The sequence below is a fragment of the Dendrobium catenatum genome, unplaced genomic scaffold, assembly GCF_001605985.2.
Source record: "Dendrobium catenatum unplaced genomic scaffold, ASM160598v2 fragScaff_scaffold_414, whole genome shotgun sequence".
NCBI classification, from domain to species: domain Eukaryota; kingdom Viridiplantae; phylum Streptophyta; class Magnoliopsida; order Asparagales; family Orchidaceae; genus Dendrobium; species Dendrobium catenatum.
This window is the reverse complement of record NW_021318876.1, coordinates 178,236-202,695: the sequence shown is the minus strand read 5'-3', so window position 1 is coordinate 202,695 and position 24,460 is coordinate 178,236. Positions and strand designations below refer to the sequence as shown.

The 24,460-nt window shown below is 33.1% G+C and overlaps 1 protein-coding gene across 1 annotated transcript in view; it reads right to left on the bottom strand.

The window, feature by feature from the left end:
• Window positions 1-22,990, bottom strand: part of LOC110115876 (hypoxanthine-guanine phosphoribosyltransferase) — a 36,199-nt gene extending 13,209 nt beyond the window's left edge. Inside the window, exons 1-2 of the mRNA XM_028694190.1 lie at window positions 22,662-22,990; window positions 13,982-14,146 (exon numbers count right to left, since the gene is read on the bottom strand). Of these exons, the coding sequence (XP_028550023.1) occupies window positions 13,982-14,146; window positions 22,662-22,961 (465 nt within the window). The 5' untranslated portion in view covers window positions 22,962-22,990. The remainder of the gene's footprint in view (window positions 1-13,981; window positions 14,147-22,661) is intronic.
• Window positions 22,991-24,460: the final 1,470 nt, after the last annotated feature.

Below are 24,460 nucleotides of genomic sequence, written 5' to 3'. Positions count from 1 at the left end.
GGACTTTCTCTAGGGAGATCAAGGAACAAAATAAGCCCTTAAACAGCTTCTGAGATCCATCCAATAAAGGTAAACTTAAAACCTAGCTTAGGACCTTTAAGGGTGCGTTTGGAACGGCGTCACAGTTGCTTTGCTTTATAAAAAGTTATTAAAATTTTGTTTGGGGGATTGCGACAGAATAAATTCGCAGCACAGAGTTGCTTCCCGCGACCATTCCCCTTCTCCCGCGGTTTGTTGCTTTCCAAGGAAAAATGACGTAAATCCCCCCACTTGCAAATATTGGCGACCTTTGCGCCGCACCGCTTCCGACCTCATCAAGATATCCTTTCTCTGCAACTATGAGAAGCGCAGTCTCTTCCAACTCGTTCACCTCGCTCACCATCGCCGCACTGATCTCCGCCACCTCGGTGTCAAACTCCTCCCCTCCGGCCTCTCCTGTCATCAGCGAACTCCTTTGTCACAGACCTGGTGAGCAGAGCAATGGGGGCCAGTTTTCTCGCCGAGTGGAGGAGGTTCGCCACTGGGAAGAGGTGAAGAAGAGGGTTACGTTCTCGCTGCTGAAGAGATAACTTGTCGTTTATACAATGCATGGGAACTAATAAAGAACCAAGCACCGCTCCATGAGCCATTCTGAAGTATGGTTGCTGGGGCTTCCTCTAAGTTGAGAGATAGGAAGCCAACTCCGGGGAATAGCTGAGAGATAGGATGCCAGAAAGATAAGGTGCTCTCAAATTTAAAAATAACTAAAGGAAAAAATTATAAAAATATATTTAATTAAAAATAAATTTAATCAATCAACACTTTTAAATTTTATTGAAAATAAAATTATTATATATTAATTGTTAGTTTAGTTTTATTTAAAATAAAAATTATGAGTTCTTTGTCATTTAGAAGTCCTAAAATATTTTGTAAAAATGAATACAATTTTAATTTAGAATTGCAAGTTGGATATCGTATATATTTAAAAAAAAAAACTTATCTTTTAAAAAAATTTATTTCATTTTAATATATATATAAGGGTATCGAAGTAAATTGTTTCCACACAGCTGCAGCACAGCAGCTCCACAATTATATCATCCAAACAAAATATACTATTTTCTGTACAGCAAGTTCAAAAAGTAACTTTCTGTACCATAACTTCACAACCTACTTTACCGACAGCTGCAGCCGTCCCAAACGCTCCCTAACTTTAAAAAACTTTCCATAAAGTGCTTTTCAAACCCTCAAAACACTCCCCCATCCTTCATCTGATCATAATAAAGCTATGTTTAAAATCTCATTGCACTTCGTTGAGTATTTTGAGAGTTTGATGCTACTTCCACTACCCTGAAAATCCTTCAACATGAATCTAGTTTGATTCATATTGTCAGTTTCACATGAATAGTCTGGATCTCTTCGAACAGATCATCCATTCCATCCAATTTGACGAGCCAGACAGATAGAATCCCATCCGGCCAGATCATGGTCATTCGCTCGCGGCCGTATGGATCAGACGGAGTCGCGCCTTGTTGATGAGGAAAAGTGAAGCCATGCAGCTCCTTCAACAAGCGACGTAGGTGACCGCCGCAATGCTACCAACACCAATGACTGACAATCATTGGTCGCCATAGGATATATCCAATTAAATGTAATATTTTATTTAGAAAATACCACAATTTTCAAAAATCACCATAAATTCATTTCTCATCAAATTTTCATATTCTTGGGCATTTTTAATTTAAAAATAATTTCAGAGGATAATGATCAATGTAAAAGGAGTAATTAGGGTTTAAAGTCTCACTGCTTTTCATTTAATTCTCCCTAACAAATGATCATTTAGGGCTCATCTTTGGACAGAGTAAACTAGAGAATGTTATTTACATTCTCTAATTTTCTATGGCCTTGATGATTACCCAATGTTTTGTAATTGAATTTGCAAAGTTATGGGTCATGATTTGACCTTAAACTTTAGAAATTTATTTATCTTAATCCATAGAGCATGAATGCACCAAATTGTTGTGGTTTATTTATTTCTATGCATCGGTTAGATCACATAAATTTCAAACCTACTTGAATAGTAATAACACTTAGGGAAAATAATTTAAGGTATGGTCTAGATAACTTACGAAACTTTTTAGAAAATTCTCCGCACATCCAATAGAGATGAAATTCAAACCTGACAAACATAGGGGCTGTTTGGTTGCCTGAATTAGGAGTGTAAAGTAAAACAATTACACATATTTATTAAATTTGATTGTTTGGTTAATTTTGAGCGGAACAAAAGGAAATCCTCCGAAGCATTATGCGTGTATTAGGGGGCCTGTTTCATGCAAATTAGAAACCCGCTCATATTGAGCGGGTTATAAATTCTCTCGATGAAGAAATCCTTCACATCATCCTCATTGCTGTTCGGCTTCATTGCTTCGAAGGAGGTGTAAGATTGCACGAGAAGCTTCTTCGGCTCCTTCGTTCTTGTTCGACTTTGCTCCTTCGACGACGTTCCCTTTGCCTGTCTGATTGGAAGTTGCGACATTTTCATAGGAAGTCAGGACGGGAGCTCGCAAGTTCTAAAGGTAACTTTCTAGAGGTGTAAGATTGCACGAGTGGCTTCTTTGGCTCCTTCGTTCTTGTTTGGCTTCGCTCCTTCGACGACAACCCCTTTTCCTGTCGGATCGGAAGTTGCAAAATTTTGATCATAAGACAGGAGCTTGCTATCTCTGAAGGTAACTTTCTACCTTTCACTCGTTCTTCGGGCAGATCCCGTCAATCCACCGAACTAGCATAGCTTTGAGTTGGAACCATTTATTTCAAAGCAGTCATGTTATCTCTAGCCTATTAGTGCTAAGTTAAAAGTTAGTTTCTAAATATTAGAAATTTTTTGATCTGGGGTTCTCTAGCAGGTATACCTTGACGGTTTCTTGGCACCCTTGCAGTTTATTGCTCTCAATCGAACACCAACGTCAAGTGTCGTGCTTGGTTTCATCTTCCAGAATGCCACTGAATTGGTAAGTGCTTGTAAAATATGCATCTTGAGGAAACACGCTTGAGACTTGAGAGATGTCAAACTAATGAAAATTGTGTAAAATATTTTTATCTTGCTCCTTTCTTTAATGTCGAGAGGCTGATTGATGGTTGAAGGATCATTGAAGTTTTAAGTGAAAAAATAAAAAGAAAATGGAGACGAATTTTAAGGCTTAAGAGAATTTAAATTAGCACAATCAATTTATTGAAGTCAGAATTAAAAAAGTTCTTTTTTTTGTTAATCAGGAACTCGTATTAGTTCATGGTGCTTAAAATTATTGTCTTTGAATTTCTTGCTTGTGTTCTTCTATCAATTGCAGAATCATTAATCTTTGTTCTCCTCTTAGCAAAGAAAGAAATACATGAGACTTAAGTTGTTGTCTATTGGAAATTAAATTATGTGAGCAGTTTATTTGAGATTAGCATAAGAAGTCGATAAGGAAATCTTCTAAAGCAAATTTTGAACCTCCTTCCTGTGAATTCTGCACAGGCCAGGTTTCATTTGAGCAACCAATGTGGTGAAAGAAATGCCTCTGTTGTTTACAAGTTGTGGTTAAATGCTATCTAAAGGATTTATCCATTCTCTCATACTAAATCAAATTAATTAGTAATTATTCTTATTCGATGGTGCAACCTGAATATTGAGTGATTCGCTCCTTACTCTTTGAAGTTCAAGAGGATGATAACTCTTTATGGTTTAGCCGTGTACATTGAGTAAGGAGCATTTCAATTATAATATCAGTAATGGCATATTTTAAAACTTAAAATTTTTAATTAACTATTCATTTGTTTATGGTGCAGCTGACATTACACCAAATAGGGAAGAAGAAAGAGGAAAGATTCTGATAGGAGCTATAAATGAAAACTGCAGATGAAAATCTGAAGACTGTTAAATTGTTTGTTTTAGCTATGTTTTGTTGAGTTCACTGCTTTTTATGAGTTTTTCCAGTGAAGCAGATGATCACTTTACTGGTTTTGAGTCCCTGTGAATTATTCTTTTGTTTTTCATGGTCTCTCTCTCTCTGTACATACTTATATATGATACTGGTTTTTGTAGTTAGATGAAATAATTGTCTCATTTGTGGGATTATCACATAGTAAAATTTCCTCGATTTTTTACCGTATATAAATCTATTTATTTATTATACTCATAAGTATCATCATTAGTGTTATTTGATCTATTTTTGAGATAGGAAGAATTAATACTAAATGCATCAAGATGAGTTTCAAAGCTTTGAATTTGCACTGAGATTACTGCTGTGAAATTCAAGATAATTTAATATCTTATATTCTAAAAATATATAATAAGATCGTGCAATAAATGAATACACTTATTTATATTTTATAACATCAAAAAATACTAATTATTATAAATACACTGTTTTTATAAATACACTAGTTGTAATGTTAGAATAAATTATTATAAAAAAAATGCTTTTACTTTACTCTGGTTCTACCAAACCAAACAAGGGAAACAATTCTCCTGCATTAATTTTGCAGACAACCAAACAGATGCAAAGTATTTAGAATGCACTATATTTACTTTACATTGCATTTACTTTACAATGCATTTCTTTTTCAGGCAACCAAACAGCCCCATAGTGAAATTTCACACCCTATGAATTATTTTCACATTAATTGGAAGTCATTAAGGCAGTTAATTAACCAAAGATGAGCCCTAATATATACAAAAATCCTAAAAATCTAAAATAAGTTTCAATTAACTCTAAATCAATCCTATAATAAATGAAAATTAAAATCAAACTTCAGTTTCAGTTAAAATTAAATAAATTTAAAATTAACCCTTAATTAAATATTAATCATATAAAATTAAATATTAATCATATTAATCCTAATTTCTCAGGAATGGTCTATTGGTTGAACCAAACCAATGACCTAAATCACCTGAGCATCTGGGTTAATTTAATTAATTAAAATCCAACCTCAATTTTTTTATATTTTTTTTCCTCAATTTTTTTTATATAAAGATAGAATTTAAATCATTAAATAAATATAATAAATTCAATAAAAATTAAAAAAAAATTAATAAATAAAACTTAAATAAACAAATAAAAACAAAATAATTAAATAAATTTTATAATAAAATTTAATGATCAAACCAAGGTTCTGAAAATCGGACCGGACAACGAACCGGAAGAAAGAGAGGTTCACGGTTCGACCGGTCGAACCGGAATAATTTTAATGAATAAAAAATAAATATTATAAACTTAAAAGATAAATATTATTCATATTATAAAAATTAATTAAAAAAATTTGTTAAAAAACTATGCTGTATAGTGTGTATAAGCGTATAACTATATATGAACTTAAAAGTGACTTTTTGCTTTGTATAGTTTAGTCCCACATCTCTTGGAGGTGGTACTTTATCTTGGTTATATACCTCTTTTCTTTCTCTCATGACATTAGCTATAATGTGGAGAAAGAAGACATGTGAGATGATTAAAGTAATTAATTGATTATGTCTTTAATATAAAATTTATAGTTTTATATTAACATTTAGAAGAATTTAACATAAAATAATTTATTTAATTATTATTAAAAAATTTTGAACCAGCAGGTTTTAAAAAACCCGAACCGGTTCGCCGGTTCACTGGTTGAACCGGCGGTTTTGGCCAAAACTACCCGGTTTGAAGAGAAGGCGGTTTTAGGGGTGAACCGAACCGGCCATCAGACCGGTTCACGGTTGAACCGGTCGGACCGGCCGGTCCGGTCCGATTTTTAAAGCATTGGATCAAACTAAATTAATTAAAATTTGAATTAAAATATAAATAAATCATTAAAATTTAAATAATTCAAATAAAAATCAGTGAACAACAAAAAATGTTAATTGAATTAAACTAAATAAAATTTGATAATTCATTAAATTAAACTTCTTTTAATTAAATGAATTTATTAATTAAATATTAAATCATTAAATAAAGATCCTTATTCAAATGTGGTATCTTGAATAAATTTTAAATAAATCAAAGGGGTTTTATGCATTATGCACACCTCCTTTTGAAAGGCATATATACATTAGATTCTTAAGCCCCTAATGAACTTTAACAAATTAAAATCTTTATTACTTCAAAACCCAAAAAAAAAGAATATGGTATATTGTATGGAAATACGATGACGCAGGGTTAGTCGCTAGGAGGATGAAATAAATCACATGGCTCTAGAATAACAATAACGTATATCATATTATTTATTTCAACCAACCTCTATTAAATCAATAATAAATTAAAACCTTCATATATTATGTTTGGTTTATTTTGAAGAGCATATATATATTGAATTTATAAAGCTTTTTTTTTTAAACACCTAATAAATCATTACTAAAATCTCAAGTACTTTATGCAACCAATATATCCTATATGAGGGAATGTTAGCATTACAATTATGAGCCTTAGGACTTCTAGGTTAGTGACTTGCAGGCTTTGAAGTCACTAGCTTATATGGTTCTTCAAAACTAAATTATCAATTGCAACATTTTATCATAATAAAACACTAAATCATTAAGACTTAAACACAAATTAAAAATCAATTTTGGCCTTTAATAAACAAACACTTCCAAATAACTTATTAAATAATAAACCCATTAGAACATATGAAAGCCACATAACCTTCTTCATGCACTGTCGATGGTTTGCTAAAACAACTGACTTTAGTCTAGACTAGGCCGGTGATTAATTTGTTATGCTTGCAAATGTCTAGCTTGAAGGGCATCTTGTGTTTATTTACTTACATTTCAGCACTTTTAATGCCATACAAGTTTACATTTTTGTTCGTATCTTAATTTCTTTTAGGTTGCATTAGATTCATTAGATCTTATACACCTGCATTGCACTCAATTTTGTCCTTACTTTGTTGCTTCTTATTATTACTTGCAAGAGTTACTGTAGCATGCAATTAGGATATAATGTAAATATAAATAGTCATTGTAAATGTAGCATGTATATGCATCGAGTTCTAAAGCATCAATGAATTGTAAAGGTTTAAAAGTACTATGTCTCTAAAAGATAATTTCCTCTTCTTTGGAGGGTATTATCTTTTAAAATTCTATAGAAGACTCAGAGCTAGTAGATGATAAACAAATACTTTTAAATCTATATTTCATTGCATAGAAAACCAGATTTGTTGTGGTGGAGTCTGGCCAATTTACTTTATTGTAAATCATGGGTTGTACAATTATTTTGTATAAATAAATAAATTAAAAATATATATTTTTTGTATAAATGAAATAAAATTTCTATTTGGCATTGTTTACTTTCATACACGCTTCATCTTATATGCATTGCATTCCTATAAGTGGTAGATTTGCATTAGAGGGTAATCATTTTAATAAGTTTCTTTCGATGTGCATATTATAGACTTTGTAGGAATACGGAAGCTAGTTCTAGGAGGATAAGGTAATGATACTGTATACACAAACACATTTGTCCTGGCATGCATATATATATGCATTTTACTTTCTGCAATGTACACTAGCTCAGCACACAAGCCATCGGCAAGGAACGAGCCTAAGAGATGAGGTTGTCATATATTTCCTATGGGTTAGGGCAGTTATTGTAATGTCCCAAGATCAAATTTAGAAGAATTATTTTTGTATCTTTTAAAATCAATATCAGAGCTACCATTTCTCTTTTATCAATATTAAATCAACTGAAACAAAACTAGTAATAAAAATATCAAAATACATTTGCATTCTTATTCTAAAATCATATATAATACTACGGAATCATAAAATTACAATCTATCACTAATAGTCTTAAGTTCAAAAGAATAGCTAAAAGACAGAAAGAAATAAACTAACAATAAATCTGGAGAATCCTGATCTGATCAATCTCATATACTGACTTGAAATCATTTAAATCATATATAATAAGCTAAAAAATATAGCAAATCATCCAATCCTACAACTAACTCAAAGAAAGATATAATATTATATCATCATATAATCATGAATCGATGCAAAAAATAGTAAAACGTACATGCAGTAGTAGTAGAATTTTAAACAGTAAAACATTGTAATAAGGAAGCCAGTAAAGCAGTATAAAACGGTAAAACCAGTAAAACCAAAACATCAATAAAACTGTTCGAATCATATCAATGCAATAAAACCTATAATGATGTACACATGTTATCGAGTTATCATATATCAATATCTTAATTAATCACATGCACAATATCAATATAGTGAATCAATATTAGTAATTAATTCAATGAATCAATAGTAGTATCGATGTCGTATCGATAGCAGTATCAGTAGTGTTAGTAAAATTGGTGGCAATAATAGTGTAAAGCAATACAATAATAGTAAATTCATATAGTGATAGTAAATCAGTAAATCAGTAAATATTAATAGTAAAGCGATAAAATCATAGAGTACAACAACAACAACATCAAGCCTTTGTCCCACTACGTGGGGTCAACTACATGAATCCTTTTGGCAGCATTATGTCCTGTTAAAAGTCAAATTCTCATTTAAATCTAATAAAGAAAGATTATTTCTGATATTTTCTAACCAAGTCTTACAATAACAATAACAATAAATCAAAACAAGCATTTCAATAGTCATACTAAATAAGAAGTCTCTGTTTAAACGGTGTTTCCCCAATAAGTAGTAATTCGTATCAATGTCTCGTTGGCTCGGTAAATATAGTCGTCACTCTTTGACCATCAACATAGTAATCATCTCTTCATAACTCACAATCAGTATCACATGAATAAGTAGATAATAACACCAAACAATAGTATTTAAAGAAAAGTCTGTAGACCCACCATCTTATACAGGTTAGTCAGTCTCCAATCAATGTCAGTAAAACCATCTTTTACTTGTCCTCACAAATATTATTATCATTGTGCTATAATAATAATAGCGACAATTTATTACTCAATCATATATCCATATTCATTTCCAATGATTGTATTAACAGACTGCTTATAGTAAAAATAACAGTTATTTAATAAGTAGAAACAATACAAAATACAGCAACTTTAGTTTTACCCAGTGAAATTCAATAAATGGTACATTCAAAATATCCAGGACAATCAGTACGATAAAATAAACAAAGTTGTGCAATAAAAGTTCAATAAAACTGGGAAAAATGCAATAAAAACAGTTCTAGGGAGAATCAAACGGTTAAAATCAAAATCTTTAAAACCAGATATATGATTATAATCACCTACAATAATCTGAGCAATTCCTACAAAAGCTACAAAGCAATGTAACCGCTAAAAATTAGATTTCTCCCTTTTTCTCCATTGCATTGCAATTCAAACAGGAATTCAGATTTTTCCATTTTCCATTATTTTCAGAAATTTGGATTATTATAATCTACCCACCCTAAAAATTTGTCATCCTTGTCATTTCCTTTAAGGATTTGGGGACAATAATCAATATAAAACAAAGTCATACGGTCAAAACTCAAATCAAATTAAAATCTCATCAAATCATATAACCATACAATCATACAATTCATTCTATCATATGTCATTCACTTATGTATGAAATGCGGCATTCAATCATTCAAATAAATTTCTTACCAATAAAACTCTCAGGTTGCTATCAATCTTCTAAATATCATAAGTTGTAAACATTTGGCATCACTGGAGTAGGTCCTATCGGTGTTGTCGGTGCAAAAAACTTCCTCTAACTTCTACTAACAACTCTGTTATTAGGATATTTGAAGACCTTTCACTTTATGCTCTCGCTCCTACAATGCATAATCCAATTTTATTGTTTGTGTATATGTTTTTATTATGGATTTATCTCTAATCATCACTCATGTTAACTTTTTTCACATTGTATTATACGATACACTCATCGTATTGTACGATACACCAATCATCATATACGATACATGTAAATTTCAACCGTTACACAACAATAATTGTCATATTAAATGCTCTGGAGAATCAATTATTGTTATTTGTATTGTACAAATATTTCATCGTATTGTACGATCTATTTTAGTTAACAGTCGTACCAACGACTCATCATGACGATCGAAATTACATCAATCGTATAAGAGGACCCCCAATCATATTATACTATTTGACCTTTGATTGTACATTCCCGATGAACCTTTTGAATGGACTTAATCGTATTGTATGATCTACCAATCATACTATATAATTGACTAGAGCTAAAAAAGGAGGGTAATCCATTCATTGTCTTCACACCTCAAAGTTTAAAACTCACTTCCTTCTAAAGATATACTCTCCTAGTCAATTTCCATAACCCCAAAGCATACTTAATTAGATTCCCATTGAAGGGTGGATGATAGATTTCAATGTAAGGAGGATAAGAATGCTTAAACTCAATATAGATGAGCCTCCATCACAGACACCAAAATTCTGATTCAGAAAAATCTTTCACATCCCCACATTTTATTTCAAGATCCTTACACTTTAATTGGACTACTATCAATACAACAATTAGGAACTCTCTCCTACCACAACATCAACCTTTAGTGAGTTCTCTAGTCTTTAATGCAAGTTCCATTTAGCACGTTCTCCGGAATAGTGTTATTCTCAAAGTCAGTGACCACATAAATATCACTCCTTTATTACCCTTACTCACTTAATAGTGTATGTCTGGCATGATATTTAATGCTTTTAATATGATCATTTGATACATAGAAAACCTCACTTTTATTAGAACTCTGTGAGCCCATAAAAAATAGAACTTAGCCATAAGACATTTCATTGGCTATATTCTAGAAACCAAATACAATTTGACATTCCCAGCACTACTAGACCACCTACCTACTTTCTTCACAGACAATTTCTTTCACATTATCTAAAGTGAGCGCCATAGGGCCCCAGTAGATGCATCTTATTCAGAGAAAGAAGTAGAAGCAAGGGGAGCACAAGAACAACCAGCTCCACGTATTGAGTACCAGTACCCTTGTAAGGCATGAAATATTTTGCCCGGTTAGTTCTGAGGTTAATACACACATTAAATAGTCCACTCAATTTTGGGAGCAGATGCAGCAGCAGCAAGAGGCTGATTGTGTATGTTTTAGTAATCAATTTGCCTCCATTCACCGCTACATCCGGCCAATACCCTACCACCTGATCAGGGTCCCTCCTATGTGTAGAGTATAAGGTGAAGTGTAGTTTGATCTTTGTAGTGTGCTTGTATTTTATTTGTGTTTGATCTGTATTGTTGTATTTAGTTCTCCTTTTTGGTGATGCAAAAAGAGAGAATATGGAATCTATAGGTTGTACTGGTTTGCTTTTATTAGAGCGGTTTGTATTACTTATTTTTCAGTGTTTGTTATGATTTTATTTTTTATGTTTATGTTCATATGTTATTTGCTCATTAAAAAAATTAAAGTAAAACTAAAAAAATCTCCTTATTTTAAAGGAATCACTTAATAAGGGGAGAACTTAGCATAAAATTAAAATTAAATTGCAATTTCAGCCAATAATGTTTGTCATCATCAAATAAGCAGAGATTGTTACAATCCGAGAACGTGACCTTGTGTTTTGATAATTATAAATATTATTCAATGATTATTTAATTTCTTCTATTTTATATAATGCATATTTTTCTATTTGCAGCACAAAAACTTCAGGTTCAACATACACAAAGCATCGTCTGAGAGTCAGAGCTCAAGAAATGGTTGTAAAGGTTAGACTTACGTGAAAAATCTATAATTTTATTTTTCTTGAGTCAATGTATGTAAAAGGTGTATATTAGCTTAGAAACCATGCAAACATACAAGGAGAAATGAAAAAAAAAAATTATTTTAATTTTTTTGTTAATCATAAAGATCAATCTATATCATACTGTACGATCAGTACATTGGGCTTGTTGCAAGGTTGAAAAATCTCTCTCAAACATAACGGGAAATTCTATAAGATGATAATGAGACATGTAATGCTTTATGGTGCAGAATGTTGGCCATTAAAAGAGAAGCATGATATTAAGTTAAGTGTTATTTATAGTGATGAGGATGCTCAGGTGGATGAGTGCTTTCCTCTTAAAGATAGGATACAAAATGAGCATATACGTGAAAAGGTTGTAGTAGCTTAGTGGAAATTCAGATTAGAGAGAGTCGCCTTAGATGGTTTGGTCACATAAAACAGCAGCCTTCTAATGACCTGGTTAAGAAAGTAGATGGATTAGATTTGACTTATATTAAGAAAATTAGAGGTAGACCTAAAAAAATTTGATTAGAAAATATTAGAACTGACCTTTCTTTATTAGATTTAGATGAGAATTTGACTCTTAACATGACACAATGGAGAAAAAGATTCATTTAGCCGTCCCCACATAGTGGGATAAAGGCTTGTTGTTATTGTTGTTGTTGAGAAAAATAAATTTGAATTATAACTAATCATATCGTACGAACAACATATCATACAGAACGATCAACTATTATCAAAAAACCTATCGTTCGAATCTAACTTACTTAAAATAGCCAAATTTAAAATTTAAAAATTGAATTGTTCATACTGTACAAACCTATTTATATTGTATGATCTTTAATAATATTGCCTAACTTAAGTCTAGGGATTAATGAATCAAATCGAATCTATGTTGATGGGAAATCGTACTAAATGATTATGTATCATACTATATGAAACACCTGACGACTCTCTGCATGTACTGTTATTCATCTTGTACGATTCGATATTTGATTTAAGCTAATCATATTGTATGATTTATAATTATACAGAATGATTTATGGCGGTGTTGAACTAAATGTACTGTATGATCATAAAATTATATTGTACGAATAGAGTTGGCAGAATTGAAAAAATTTTATTTTAGAAGCCCACTATTTAAACTCTTTTTAATTTATTTTGAATAATATTTGGCTATCTTGGGTCGTCTATTTTTTATTTTTTATTTTATAAATCATACTAAATAGCTTGTTTCTTCTTGAAAGAACTTAAAGAGAGAGCTTTGAGCAAATGTGAGCGAGCGTGAGACTGTGAGAGAGTGAGAATAGTCTTAAGGGTTTGAAGAAAGTATGAAAGGGGTTTTTCACATGGTTGCTACGACTAATCAGCACCAGAAGTTATCCTATTGTATCTTTGTTTGTCTTGAGGGAAGCTTTATGGATGAAGACTTCAAGTCCAAATATGGTCAGCAACTCCACCGGACTAAAAAGCTAAAATAGATTTCGGCTCTGCGCCGCACCTAAGAGGTGAAAGGGATTTCGACTCTCCACCGCATCACGGAGGTGAAAGGAATTTCATCTCTTCGCCACACCGAGAAGGTGAAAGAGCTTTCAGTTACTCTGCCGTATCAAGGAGGTGAAAGGGATTTCGACTACTCTATCGCACTAAGTTAGTGAAAGGGATTTTGTAAGGGCTTCTTCACCTAGCCGATGGGGCTGAAGGAGAGTAACAATTATTTAGTACAATACCCGAAGGAGAGTAAAGTTGACCGAACCAGAATAAAAATTTAATTTGGGCTCTTTTATTTTTAGCATTTACTTTCTACAGTGTTTACTTTCCTACATATCTTATTTTCTGCAATTTGGTTTGTGTTTGACTATCATTGTGAATGATCGAAGTGGATTCAAAAAAAAAATCAGAAAATTAGAAAAACAAAAATTTGTATTTGTTTTTTGTTGACATTGTGAATTTTGATCGCTTCCGTAATGAATTTAATTTTGGTTTTTAGTTTAAAAGTATTTAAAAAGTTTTTAAAAACATCAATTCACTATCCCCTTGGTATATCATTTCATATTTCAATTGGTTTCACAACCAACTATTGAACATTCAAAAAATTCAACTCTAAAGACGAATATTATTATTAATTAACAAGGCTAATGCAATAATGCCGAATGAGGATTAGAGAGACGAGAGTCATACACTACTGGTAAAGTTGATATGAATCTAGATAGGAAAATTATGCATCCCGCAAACATCAAAATTATGAGCATGCTACCCATATTTCACAAGAGAGCTAGTAGGTACTAATTTTGGAGATTTATTCCATAGGATATCATACCTCAAATCCACAGTAAAATTTTCCATCACCAACAAGCTCAAAATGAACTCTCCTTCTTGCAGGCTTATCTAGTAAAGTGCAAACTGATATAGAGCATGCTCCTTTAGACTTTAAGTGTGAAATGAGGCAGGACAGTGTGGCACCACTCTCTACAATATCTTCAACCTTCAAAAGTATCAACCTATAGACATTAGATCCTGAATCAAATCAAAAAATTAACTGAGAGATGAGGCAGGCAAATTGTAAGTAAATAGCATTTAAAAGAATGCCCATAAGGGGGTGATTCATTTCGTGTTTTTTAAGCACTATATTTAAGTCTCTAAAATTCTTTATTAGATTTAAACAAGAATTTGACTTTTAACATAACACTATGGAGAAAAAGGATTCATGTAGTCGCCCCGACGTAGAGGGACAAAGGCTTGATGTTGTTGTTGTTCTTCTTCTGAATAATGTAGCAAATTAACAACAAAAACATCTTCCTATGAATTTAATTTCTTCAACAATATTTCCAATAAAGATGTCAATAGGCTGAAGCATATTAGACGTCTGATTTATTGTCCTTTGGACTCAAACCATAAACAATGAAAAAATGAGCTAAATATAGAAATCAAGTTTATATATGCATTTAAAAAGTAAAAAAAAAAACTACAATTGATTTATAATAATTGCAGCTCAAGAAAATGGAAGTTGGTATTGGAATGGTAAAAATTCTATTCCTGAGGGTTGATTTGATTTAAAAGAAGAAATCATGATTTGAAATTTTGATTTCCTTTTCACTTATTTTATATGTGAAAATAAGATCGTTATATTACAGTTTTGTGTAGATTTGCAAACTTTTTAAGCAAATATTTTCTAATTATATCCAATGAAAATGACAATTAACAAATTCTACCATATTTCGAAACACGTTTTAATCTCCAAGCTACCAAATGAGCCCAAGATACGATTTTGATTTTATCATTACATCTCTTAGTACAAAAAAATATTTTATAACAAGCAAACTGATAATAAATAGCACCGAATGAGTGAAACATGGCGTTAAACAAACTATAAATGTAACACAATAAATTGTTCAAATCTGAATCCTGTCAAAAGCTATTTCTACCAGCTATTATATCACTACATCAAATACAAACATAAAAAAGATCATCTTACAGAGCACAGCAGGTTTACAAGTTAAAAAGAAAAATACAAATGAATAAGTATTTTCAGTTTGACTTGGACTAGTCTAATGTAAGAATGGAAATACTGAATGGTTGAAATTTTGAAAAACAAGATGGATACTTTTTAATTAATAATAGGCAGACAAAATTCCAACTTTATAAGATTACTATTTTCAATACAACCTAATGTAAACATGGATAAACTAATAGAAATTCAAATTTAATCCATAATTAACAAGATAAATAATCTTCCACTCTTGGAAACCAGACTTGTGACAATTTTAACGAATAACAAGGAAACCCCAAAAAGTGAAGCAAGGATGTTTGATTCAATGTTATCAGATAATAGTGCTATCTCTACTTCAAGGATAATCTAAGCTTAAGAATTTGAACAAGCTTAATGATGATCTTTTGAATGAGATCATGGATCTTCAAAACAAGGAAGCAGCACATGGAACTCTCTCTGAATTCGAATATTGGAGTCTCAAAGATAAGGTGAATGAGCTTAATTCTACTATGGCTAGATTAAATTCTTAGTGGAAGTAAAGAGCCAAAATTAAGTGGCTAAAGGAGGAAGATCAAAATTCAAATTTTTTCCATTCTTACGCTAGTGCTAAAAGAAACGCCAACAAAATCATCAAAATTAAGAATGAACATGGAATGATAGTGGAAGAACAAGACAAAATGGAAGAGATTTTCTTACATTTTTTTCAGAAAAAATGGGAGGGAAGAAATTGTAAATTGGATTGCTGGCTGGCAGTGAATTCTTGTGTTGATACAGAAGAACATAACCTCCTTGAAGCCGAACTGACTTGGAAAGAAATGGAAGATGCTCTGGATCAAATGGAAGGTAATACAGCTCCAGGTAATGATGGAGTCACAAACGCCTTCATTAAAACCTATTGGGGGATCATCAAAACTGATTTTTGGATGGCTCTAAATCAGTTTTTCAGCAATGGTGAATTAAACAAAGAATGGAAGGAGACTCTAATAGTTCTTATCCCAAAGGTATTAAATCCTATGCTCACTTCTGATTATAGACCGATTAGTCTATGTAACACTGTGTACAAAGTAGCGGCAAGGATTATATTGAATAGATTGGTTTTAGTTATCCCAAAACTAATCTCAATGGAACAAGCTGCATTCATTAAGGGGAGGTCATTGTCGAACCATGTTCTGTTGGCACAGGAGATTTTTCATAAACTAACGTATTCCAAGGCCTCTAAGGGTCTAGTATCCTTTAAAGTCGATATGGAACAAGCTTATGATTCCATGACTTGGTCTTCTTTAAAGAAAGTGATTACATACTTCAACTTCCCTCCAAAAATTTCTCATCTCATCATGGAGTGTGTAGAAGACCCAAAATATTCTATTATCATCAATGGCAAATACACTAACTGGATTCAAGCCAAAAGCAGGTTTAGACAAGGTTGTCCCCTATCTCCTATCCTTTTTATACTTTGCTCTCAACTTCTCTCAAATGCTTTTGAACAAAGTTCTTGTGGCATCAAAATCAGTTCGAATGGGCCTAGAATATCTCATTTACTGTACGCTGACGACGTTATCATGTTCTCTGAAGCTAATAAGAAGAAAGTTATAGAAGTGAAGAAAATACTTCATAGTTTTTGTGATTGGACTGGCCAACGAATCAACTTGAACAAATCTGCTATGATGTTCGGTAACTATGTGGGAAAAAAGAAGAAAAAAAGCATCAAGAGAATCATGGGATTCAAGGCTGTTAAAGAATTCAACTATCTTGGCTTGAAGATTGTTTTGAGAAGACTTAAATATAAAGGGGCTGTTTGGTTGCCTGAATTAGGAGGGTAAAGTAAAATAATTACATGTTTTTACTAAATTTGTCTGTTTGGTTAATTTTGAGCGGAAGGAACGGAATACCTCCAAAGCATTAGCGGGGTATTAGGAGAGGCAATTCGCGCGACTTTGAAACCCGCTCAAATTAAGCGGGTTAGAAATTCTTTGAAGTCTGTTACGGGATGATTTCGCCGAAGCTTTACCTATACTCTCCATTTTTCTCCGTTTTTCCTTGCTCTCTTCTCCAGTCCTGCGATGGCACTAACGTTCCCGCATCGTAGCTGCTTGGTGTGCTTCGCCTAGTTCCGCAAAACCGTCCTGGTTCGCCGCGCATGAGACAGTTGTCGTAGCCGGCAATTTCTTCAAGACGGCGGCGGAGGATCCAGCTGCAATTTCAGGGTTCGATGCCGGGTAATGCCCGAATCTCGACGAGCTCCCCTGTTCAGTATTCATACCAGCCCACTACATCCACTATGTAGCAGATAAGAAGTATCGTCGGAGATAGTTTCTGATCCTCTGTTATCCACGACAATGGCGATCAACGCCACCATCGATGAAACGAATCCCCTGCTCGCCAAACACAACTGCACTATCTCCAAATCAACCTCCCAGCTCGCCCTCGTCGGCTCACACGTCTGCCCCATCGAAAGCCTCAACTTTGAGTACTCTTCCCTCTCCGCCTGCCACCTACTTCGTCCGCTCCACCTATCCCGGGTCGTCTCCTTCTGTCTTTTATAGTGCGCCGAACTGATATGTTCTATCTTGTAGAGCCTATGCGGATTCTTCATTGGATTTGAGGCATTTCTTTTTCACTCTATGGATTCGGCTTTGAATTGATCGTTATTCTCATTTGGTCGAAATCGGGGGTTTCATTTGAATTTTGAATAAATTTAATGTGGTTAGGTGTAGGGTGCTGGGTTCTGATTTTAGATCTGCAGCGGATAATAGAAGCTGAAGGAAACCGGGATAAAGAGGTATCGTTCTTGTTGTAGATATTTCTTTCCTTTTTTGTGACGCTTTTTGATAGCGGGGATCTAGAGGACTATGGAGGCGGCTTCGGCGCTGAGCAATCATTCATGTTCCTGGAATGGACCCGAGAGAGGTAGAAGGAGGACAGGATGAGATTTAAGGATCCAGAGAGGATTTGGGGTTGATACGAGGTGCCCAAGCATTAATAACCTGCAAGTTTCGCAAACAGGCACATCTTCTTATCGGTCAGAAAGCTTGCAGATGAAGATTTCTTGTTGTTGCAGCAGAAAAGAAGGTTAATTTTATAGATTTTCTGATGCTTAATTGCATGTGTCTTTTTGAAATAAAACATCTTAACTTGAAACGAATTTTGCATCAATGATTGCTGAGAAATCAAGGGTATTGAACACGTATAGATAGTGTAAATGTAAAGAAATGGAATCGATTAATTTGTTTACATGCCACTTAATATGATGTGAATCCACTTATAATTTGATTAGTAGTTAATAGTGAATTCATTAGGAATAATAATTAGCTTAAACCATTATATTGTATAAATTCCTATTAGGGTAGATGAGACATGAAGGATCGCCGAGAACGAGCTGCTAAACCAGGACTTGTGTGCGCGCAATGACCGGCGGGTCGAGTTCTTCGGGGACTTGATTCTCAAATGGGTCCTCTGCTTCATAATCGACGTGTTGTCCGACTGCGTTGGGTTTTTCTTCAACCTCGCTATCGAGAACATCGCAAGCGTTAAGTTCATCGTCACATCCAACATGATGCTTGCCAACAGGTACAAGATGATTGATTTCCTTGCTTTTATCTTCTTAAAATCTTATTTTTACTTCTTTGAATCGATTGCTTCGATGTATATTGTATTTGTGGTAGTTATCTCTGGGAATTTGGAGTATTTGCAGCTTTAAATCTGGTTCTGACGATGTTTGCTGCGATCATCACCGCTTTCATTGCGCCGGAGGCTGCGAGGTCAGGGATACTGGAGGTGAAGGCTTATTTCAATGGCATTGATGCTCCAGAGATATTCTCTTTCCGAACTCTGGTTATAAAGGTCAAGCTTTTGAGTTCTCCTACTCGTTTTTTTTAACTGAAATTTTTCTGATTCAATTCTTCTTCGAGGATGAAAAGCAGACTTCGTTGTCATATGGACTGTCAAAGATCAATGGTTATTATGATTTTTTTATTATATTTTATTTGGACTGTCAAAAACTAGCATCATCTTGGTTCATCAAAATTGGACTTTCATGGCCTTTATAAATTATTATTTAACTGCTGTCTTTGATATTAAATAGAAGTTAACGAACCAACGCTTCTTTTGTAGGATAAAAGAATGTTGTAGGCCCATCCATGCGAAACAGTAGCTTTAGTTCCCATGCTAACAATCTCAATTTTGATTTTTATCAGAGGAGAGCTCATGAAATTAATGCTATTTTTGAATGTGAGGAGTTTGAGTGGAAAGTAATGAGAACAGAGTTGTAATGGCATTTGCCTAAAAACAATAATATTTTTATTTACATGCTTAAGAATGCTTCTAAATAACCTTGTTTGAGTCGAGACCCATTTGTCGTTTGGGTTTTGGTAATCTCCTCTACCTTCTCTTCATCTTCTTTTCCTTCCTCGTCTTCCTTCTTTTTCTTGATCTTCTTCTTTCTTGCTTAAAAAGAACATAAATCCTTTCTTCTCTTGAGATAAAAGTTTGGAACAACTTTCATATTATTTTTTACAACAGTTTTTTAGTTAATTTTTGTACTGAAAAGCTGTTTTAGAAAGCAAGAAGAAAGCTATCCCAAACGAAGTTTAAACAATCAGTGATTACTTTTATAAATATATAAATTATAATGACAAAACAATATTACAAATGCACTGTTTTTACTTTACTCTAGATATATCTAACCAAACAAGGGAAATATTTCTCCTGTGTTTACTTTGCAGACAACCAAACAGCCTCAGAGTATTTGGAATGCACTACATTTACTTTACACTGTATTTAGTTTACATTGCGTTTACTTTGCAGGCAACCAAACAGCCCCAAAGATTTTCAATTTATCATTGAAAATGCCTTGAAGAAGCTTAATTAATGGGGAAACAAAATGCTGTCATTATCGGGTAAAATGACCCTTGTTAAATCAATTCTTCTAGCTTTACCAACATTTCATGCTACTCATTCCTTGGTTCCTAAGAGAGTGTTGGATGAGCTTGATAAAATAAGCAGAAACTTTATCTGGAATAAGAAGAATGGTGTTAGAGGATTGCATTATATCTGTTGGTCAGAAATGTGCAAACGTTTGGACAAAGGTGGCCGTGGAATGCATTCTAACAGCAAAAAATCACCAGCTTTGAAAGCACGGCTGGCATGGAAATTTTATCAAAATAAAAATTCACTTTTAAACAAGCTTATGGTCACTAAATATGGAGAAAAGTTGGATAAGGGAAATGGGAGAATGGTTGGCTCATCATCTTACAAATTGTTAACCGAAGGATTCAAAATGCTGAAACCAATAGTTAGATGGACTCTTATGAATGGAGATAAAGTGGATGCTTACAAAGACATTTGGTTATTAGATAAAAGTATTCAAAGATGGCCTACGTTTGTTGTTCCTCAAGAAGAAGAAATGGCTTTTTCAAACAAATTCATTATTGATGGACACTGGAATGAAAATATGCTGTTGTAATCATTTGGGAAGGAGCTTGTTGAATTGATCATTCAAACTAAAATTATTAAAGATGGTGGAGAGGATTATATGGAGTTGATTCATCAAAATTCTGGTATGTCTATTATCGGCCTAGCTTATAAAGCCTTTGTTATAGAGAATAATGATATCCAATTATGGAATTGGATAAAAAAAGTTAAGCTAAATGCCAGGGTGGAAGTATTTTGGTGGAAACTTTGTAGAAATGCAATCCCAACGCTTAAATTCTTATCTTATAGAAGATTAATTGATCATGTTAACTGTCCAAGAGGATGTAATTCCACGGAAGACTGAACATATCATGTGTTTATGTTTGAAACTCAAAGAGGTTTTATTCCATCTGAACCAATGGGGATTTTGCATTCCACTATTTGATAATATTGAACACTGCATTAATTGGCTGGAATCCAGTTCAAAGAAGAAAGGAATGGTGGTTAACTTGTATTGCAACACAGTGTTCCTGTCTTGAAAAAGCAGAAATAAATTCATACATGAAGGAGTGGAGGAAAGTCTTTATAGCTTCTAATGCCATATGCCAATCTTCGGTTTCTTACAGCTTTAGTCAATATAATTTGGGCATTTGGGTTGTCAACCAGTCATCAAGACTGTCCAATAATTGGCATCCTCCCCCACCCAAATGGTTAAAGGTAAATGTAGATGCATCCATACTTGCTTCCTACAAAGCAGGGATAGCAGCAGTTTTCCGGGGCTGCAAAGGGAGATTTCTTTATGCCTATGGTAGACCGTGCACTCATTGGGACATAGCTCAGCTGGAACTATTAGCTATTCATTCCTTAAAATATGAGATAAAGGATTGGATGTTCAAATATAAAGGCATCATCATTGAAGGAGACAACTATAATATCATTTACTATCTTAAAAAAGCACAAACGGATGAGGGTATGGATTTTTTACAGAATTTCAACTTCGTCATTTTCAATTGTATAGGTCGTGTGAACAATGAGTTAGCAAACTTGTGTGCTAACTATGCTTTGTTTAGTTTTGGTTGGGATGAGTTCTCTTTGAATAAGGTTCTTCCTTCTATTTTAACAAATTGAAGGAGGAATCATCTTTGTAGTTGCTTTTCTTTCTTTTTAATTATTAAGCTTAGGCTTCTCTTAAAAAAAAAAAAGATATTAGTGCTGTCAAAATAATGGCTGTATTTAAATAATAATATCTTCCATCATATAAATTATGTTTGGTTCAATATTACCTTACAACAATTTAATATTAGTTAAGGGGATCAATAATGATTTTGATTCTTTTTATTTCATAGTAATTTATTTTAACCATCAGTTAACGGTAAATTTTATCTAAATTAAAATGTCATCAAAATATGACATGAATGCAATTAATGAGATAACTATTTAAGATCTCACCGAATCAATATACTAACATCTGCCAACCAAACTGCCACTAAAACTCATTATATTGCATGCAGAGCAGAATGGACTTTAGAAAATGATGATTTTATTTTTAACTTATTTTGTGTATGAAAATAAAATCATTACATTTTGCAAGAATTGAACTTTAGGTAGTATGAAATCATTGATGTTTTTAATAACAAAAAAAAAACTACGTGATAGATTTGAAAGTTTCAACTGGTTTAGACCATCTCCAACCGAACGCCAAACGAGCGTTTGGCGTCGTTCGGTCGCTCCAGCCGAACGCCAAAATGTCCGCCATTTGCTTTTGGGTGAACAGTGCAACGCCAATATCACGCTATTTTGCTCTCTCAACCGGAAAAACGCGTCAAAGGAGAAGGATCGTTACCTTTGCGCATAAACAAAAAAATGGCGTTCGATTGGAGCAACACCACGCCATTTTTGGGTTTTGCGGTATTTTGGCCTGAAAAATAGAGTTCTCCGTTGGAGATGCCCTAAACATTGTTTCCCAACTTTAAGCAACAACTGAACGGATCTCTGGTCCAGCAGTTAATATATTCTCCATCATAAATTTTATCCACAGAGGTTTATAACTCACCCACCTAAAAAAGAAGACTTTAAGCAACCAAATTTATCATAAACTCACCAAAATTACGTGCTTTTCGTTGATATCGAGCTTCAGGTCACAGGAGATGATGGGAGCGCCATTTGAGTTTGTTCCAGAGCCGTAGGACTCAGCGCGGATGAAATCTACCGCGATTGGAAGAGTAATCTGGCGGACGATGTCAGCAAGGAAGAGAAAAGCGCCGGTGGCGACGCCGACTACGATGACGGGAGACGGGAATCGCCGGAAGTCCTTGGAGATCTGGGCTCCGAGCGCGGAGATACGGTCGGCGATCTCCTCCGCGGTCCAAAGAACCCGCTCGATGTCGGCGTCCATGGACATGGAGGCAGAGTGTAGTGCGTAGGCCAGGAACAGGTTTTCGGCCTTTTATAGTAAGCTTGTAATAAGAGGCGGCTTGAAAATGAGTAAAAAAAATTATATTCACACCACTTTATTTTATTTACATATCTAACATTAAAATTTTAATATTTTATAACTATCATTTATATAAAACTTTAATATAAAATATGCATTTTCTATTTTTCATTCTTACCACTCATATCACCCTATAAATTTTAATATTTTATTTTATACACCTATATTTATTTTATATGTGGTAGGCATATAATATTAAAGTTTTAGATGTTATATATGTTAATAGCATGAAATAAAATATTTTTTTTAACATGAAATAAAATAGTATGTATATAAATCCCCCCAAAAAATTTACATACATACCACTTTACTTTATGCTATTTTGCATATCTAAAACCTAAAATTTTAATATTTCATTAGAGTTATCGTGAACTTTATCATTTAATATTATTTTCTTTTTTTATCAACTTTATACTAGATTGGAATTTTAATATTTTATTAAATTTTTAATTATTTTTATTAAATTAAAGTAAAAGTTAAATTTAATATATTATATATTTAATATTAATAATTTAAATACATTACTTAATTATTAAATATAATAATGTTTATAAATTTAAACATAAATTAGCATAGTTTACAACAACAATAACATCATCAAATATTTATCCCACTATGTGGGTTGGCTACATGAATCTTTTTTCTCCATTATGTCCTACTAAGAGTCAAATTTTTATTTAAATATAATAAAGAAATAACATTTCTAATATTCTCTAACCAGTCTTTTTAGGTCTATCTCTACCTTTCTTAACATAAGTCAAGTCTAATACATCTACTATCTTTACTAGATCATCGAAAGGTCGTCATTTTATATGACCAAACCTTCTAAGGAGACTCTCTCTAATCTTATCTACCATAGGAGCTACTCCAACATTTTCACATATATGCTCATTTTGTATCATGTCTCTAAGAGTAAAGCCAGTCATCCACATGAGCATCCTCATCTCTAAAAGTTCAAGAGAGATTATTAGACCTCGTCGAACTGCTCTAGGCACACCAAGAGGGGTGTGAATTGATTATTTAAAAAATTTACCCCTTAAATTTTCACTTTAAAAATGATGTCAAACTCAAATACACAAGCGAAAGCAAATATTAAAGATTAAAAGGATATTTTCGCTTGAATAGAAAATAATTTTTGTTCCTTTTGAATTTCAATTTTTTGTTTAATTTTTATTTATTTCTTATTAATAGAATATAATCCATAATTATCACAGTATTTTCATCTCAGATTTTAGAAAAATAATATACATGAAATGAAATTGAGAGAAATAAAAATGTGAGTAAAAGAAACGAGTACACCTGACTTTTATAATAGTTCGATCAACCTTGACCTTTGTCCACTTCTCGGAGCCCTCCTCTCTAGGTATTGCACTCTACCTTTAGTAACTTTCCTCTAACCCCCCCCC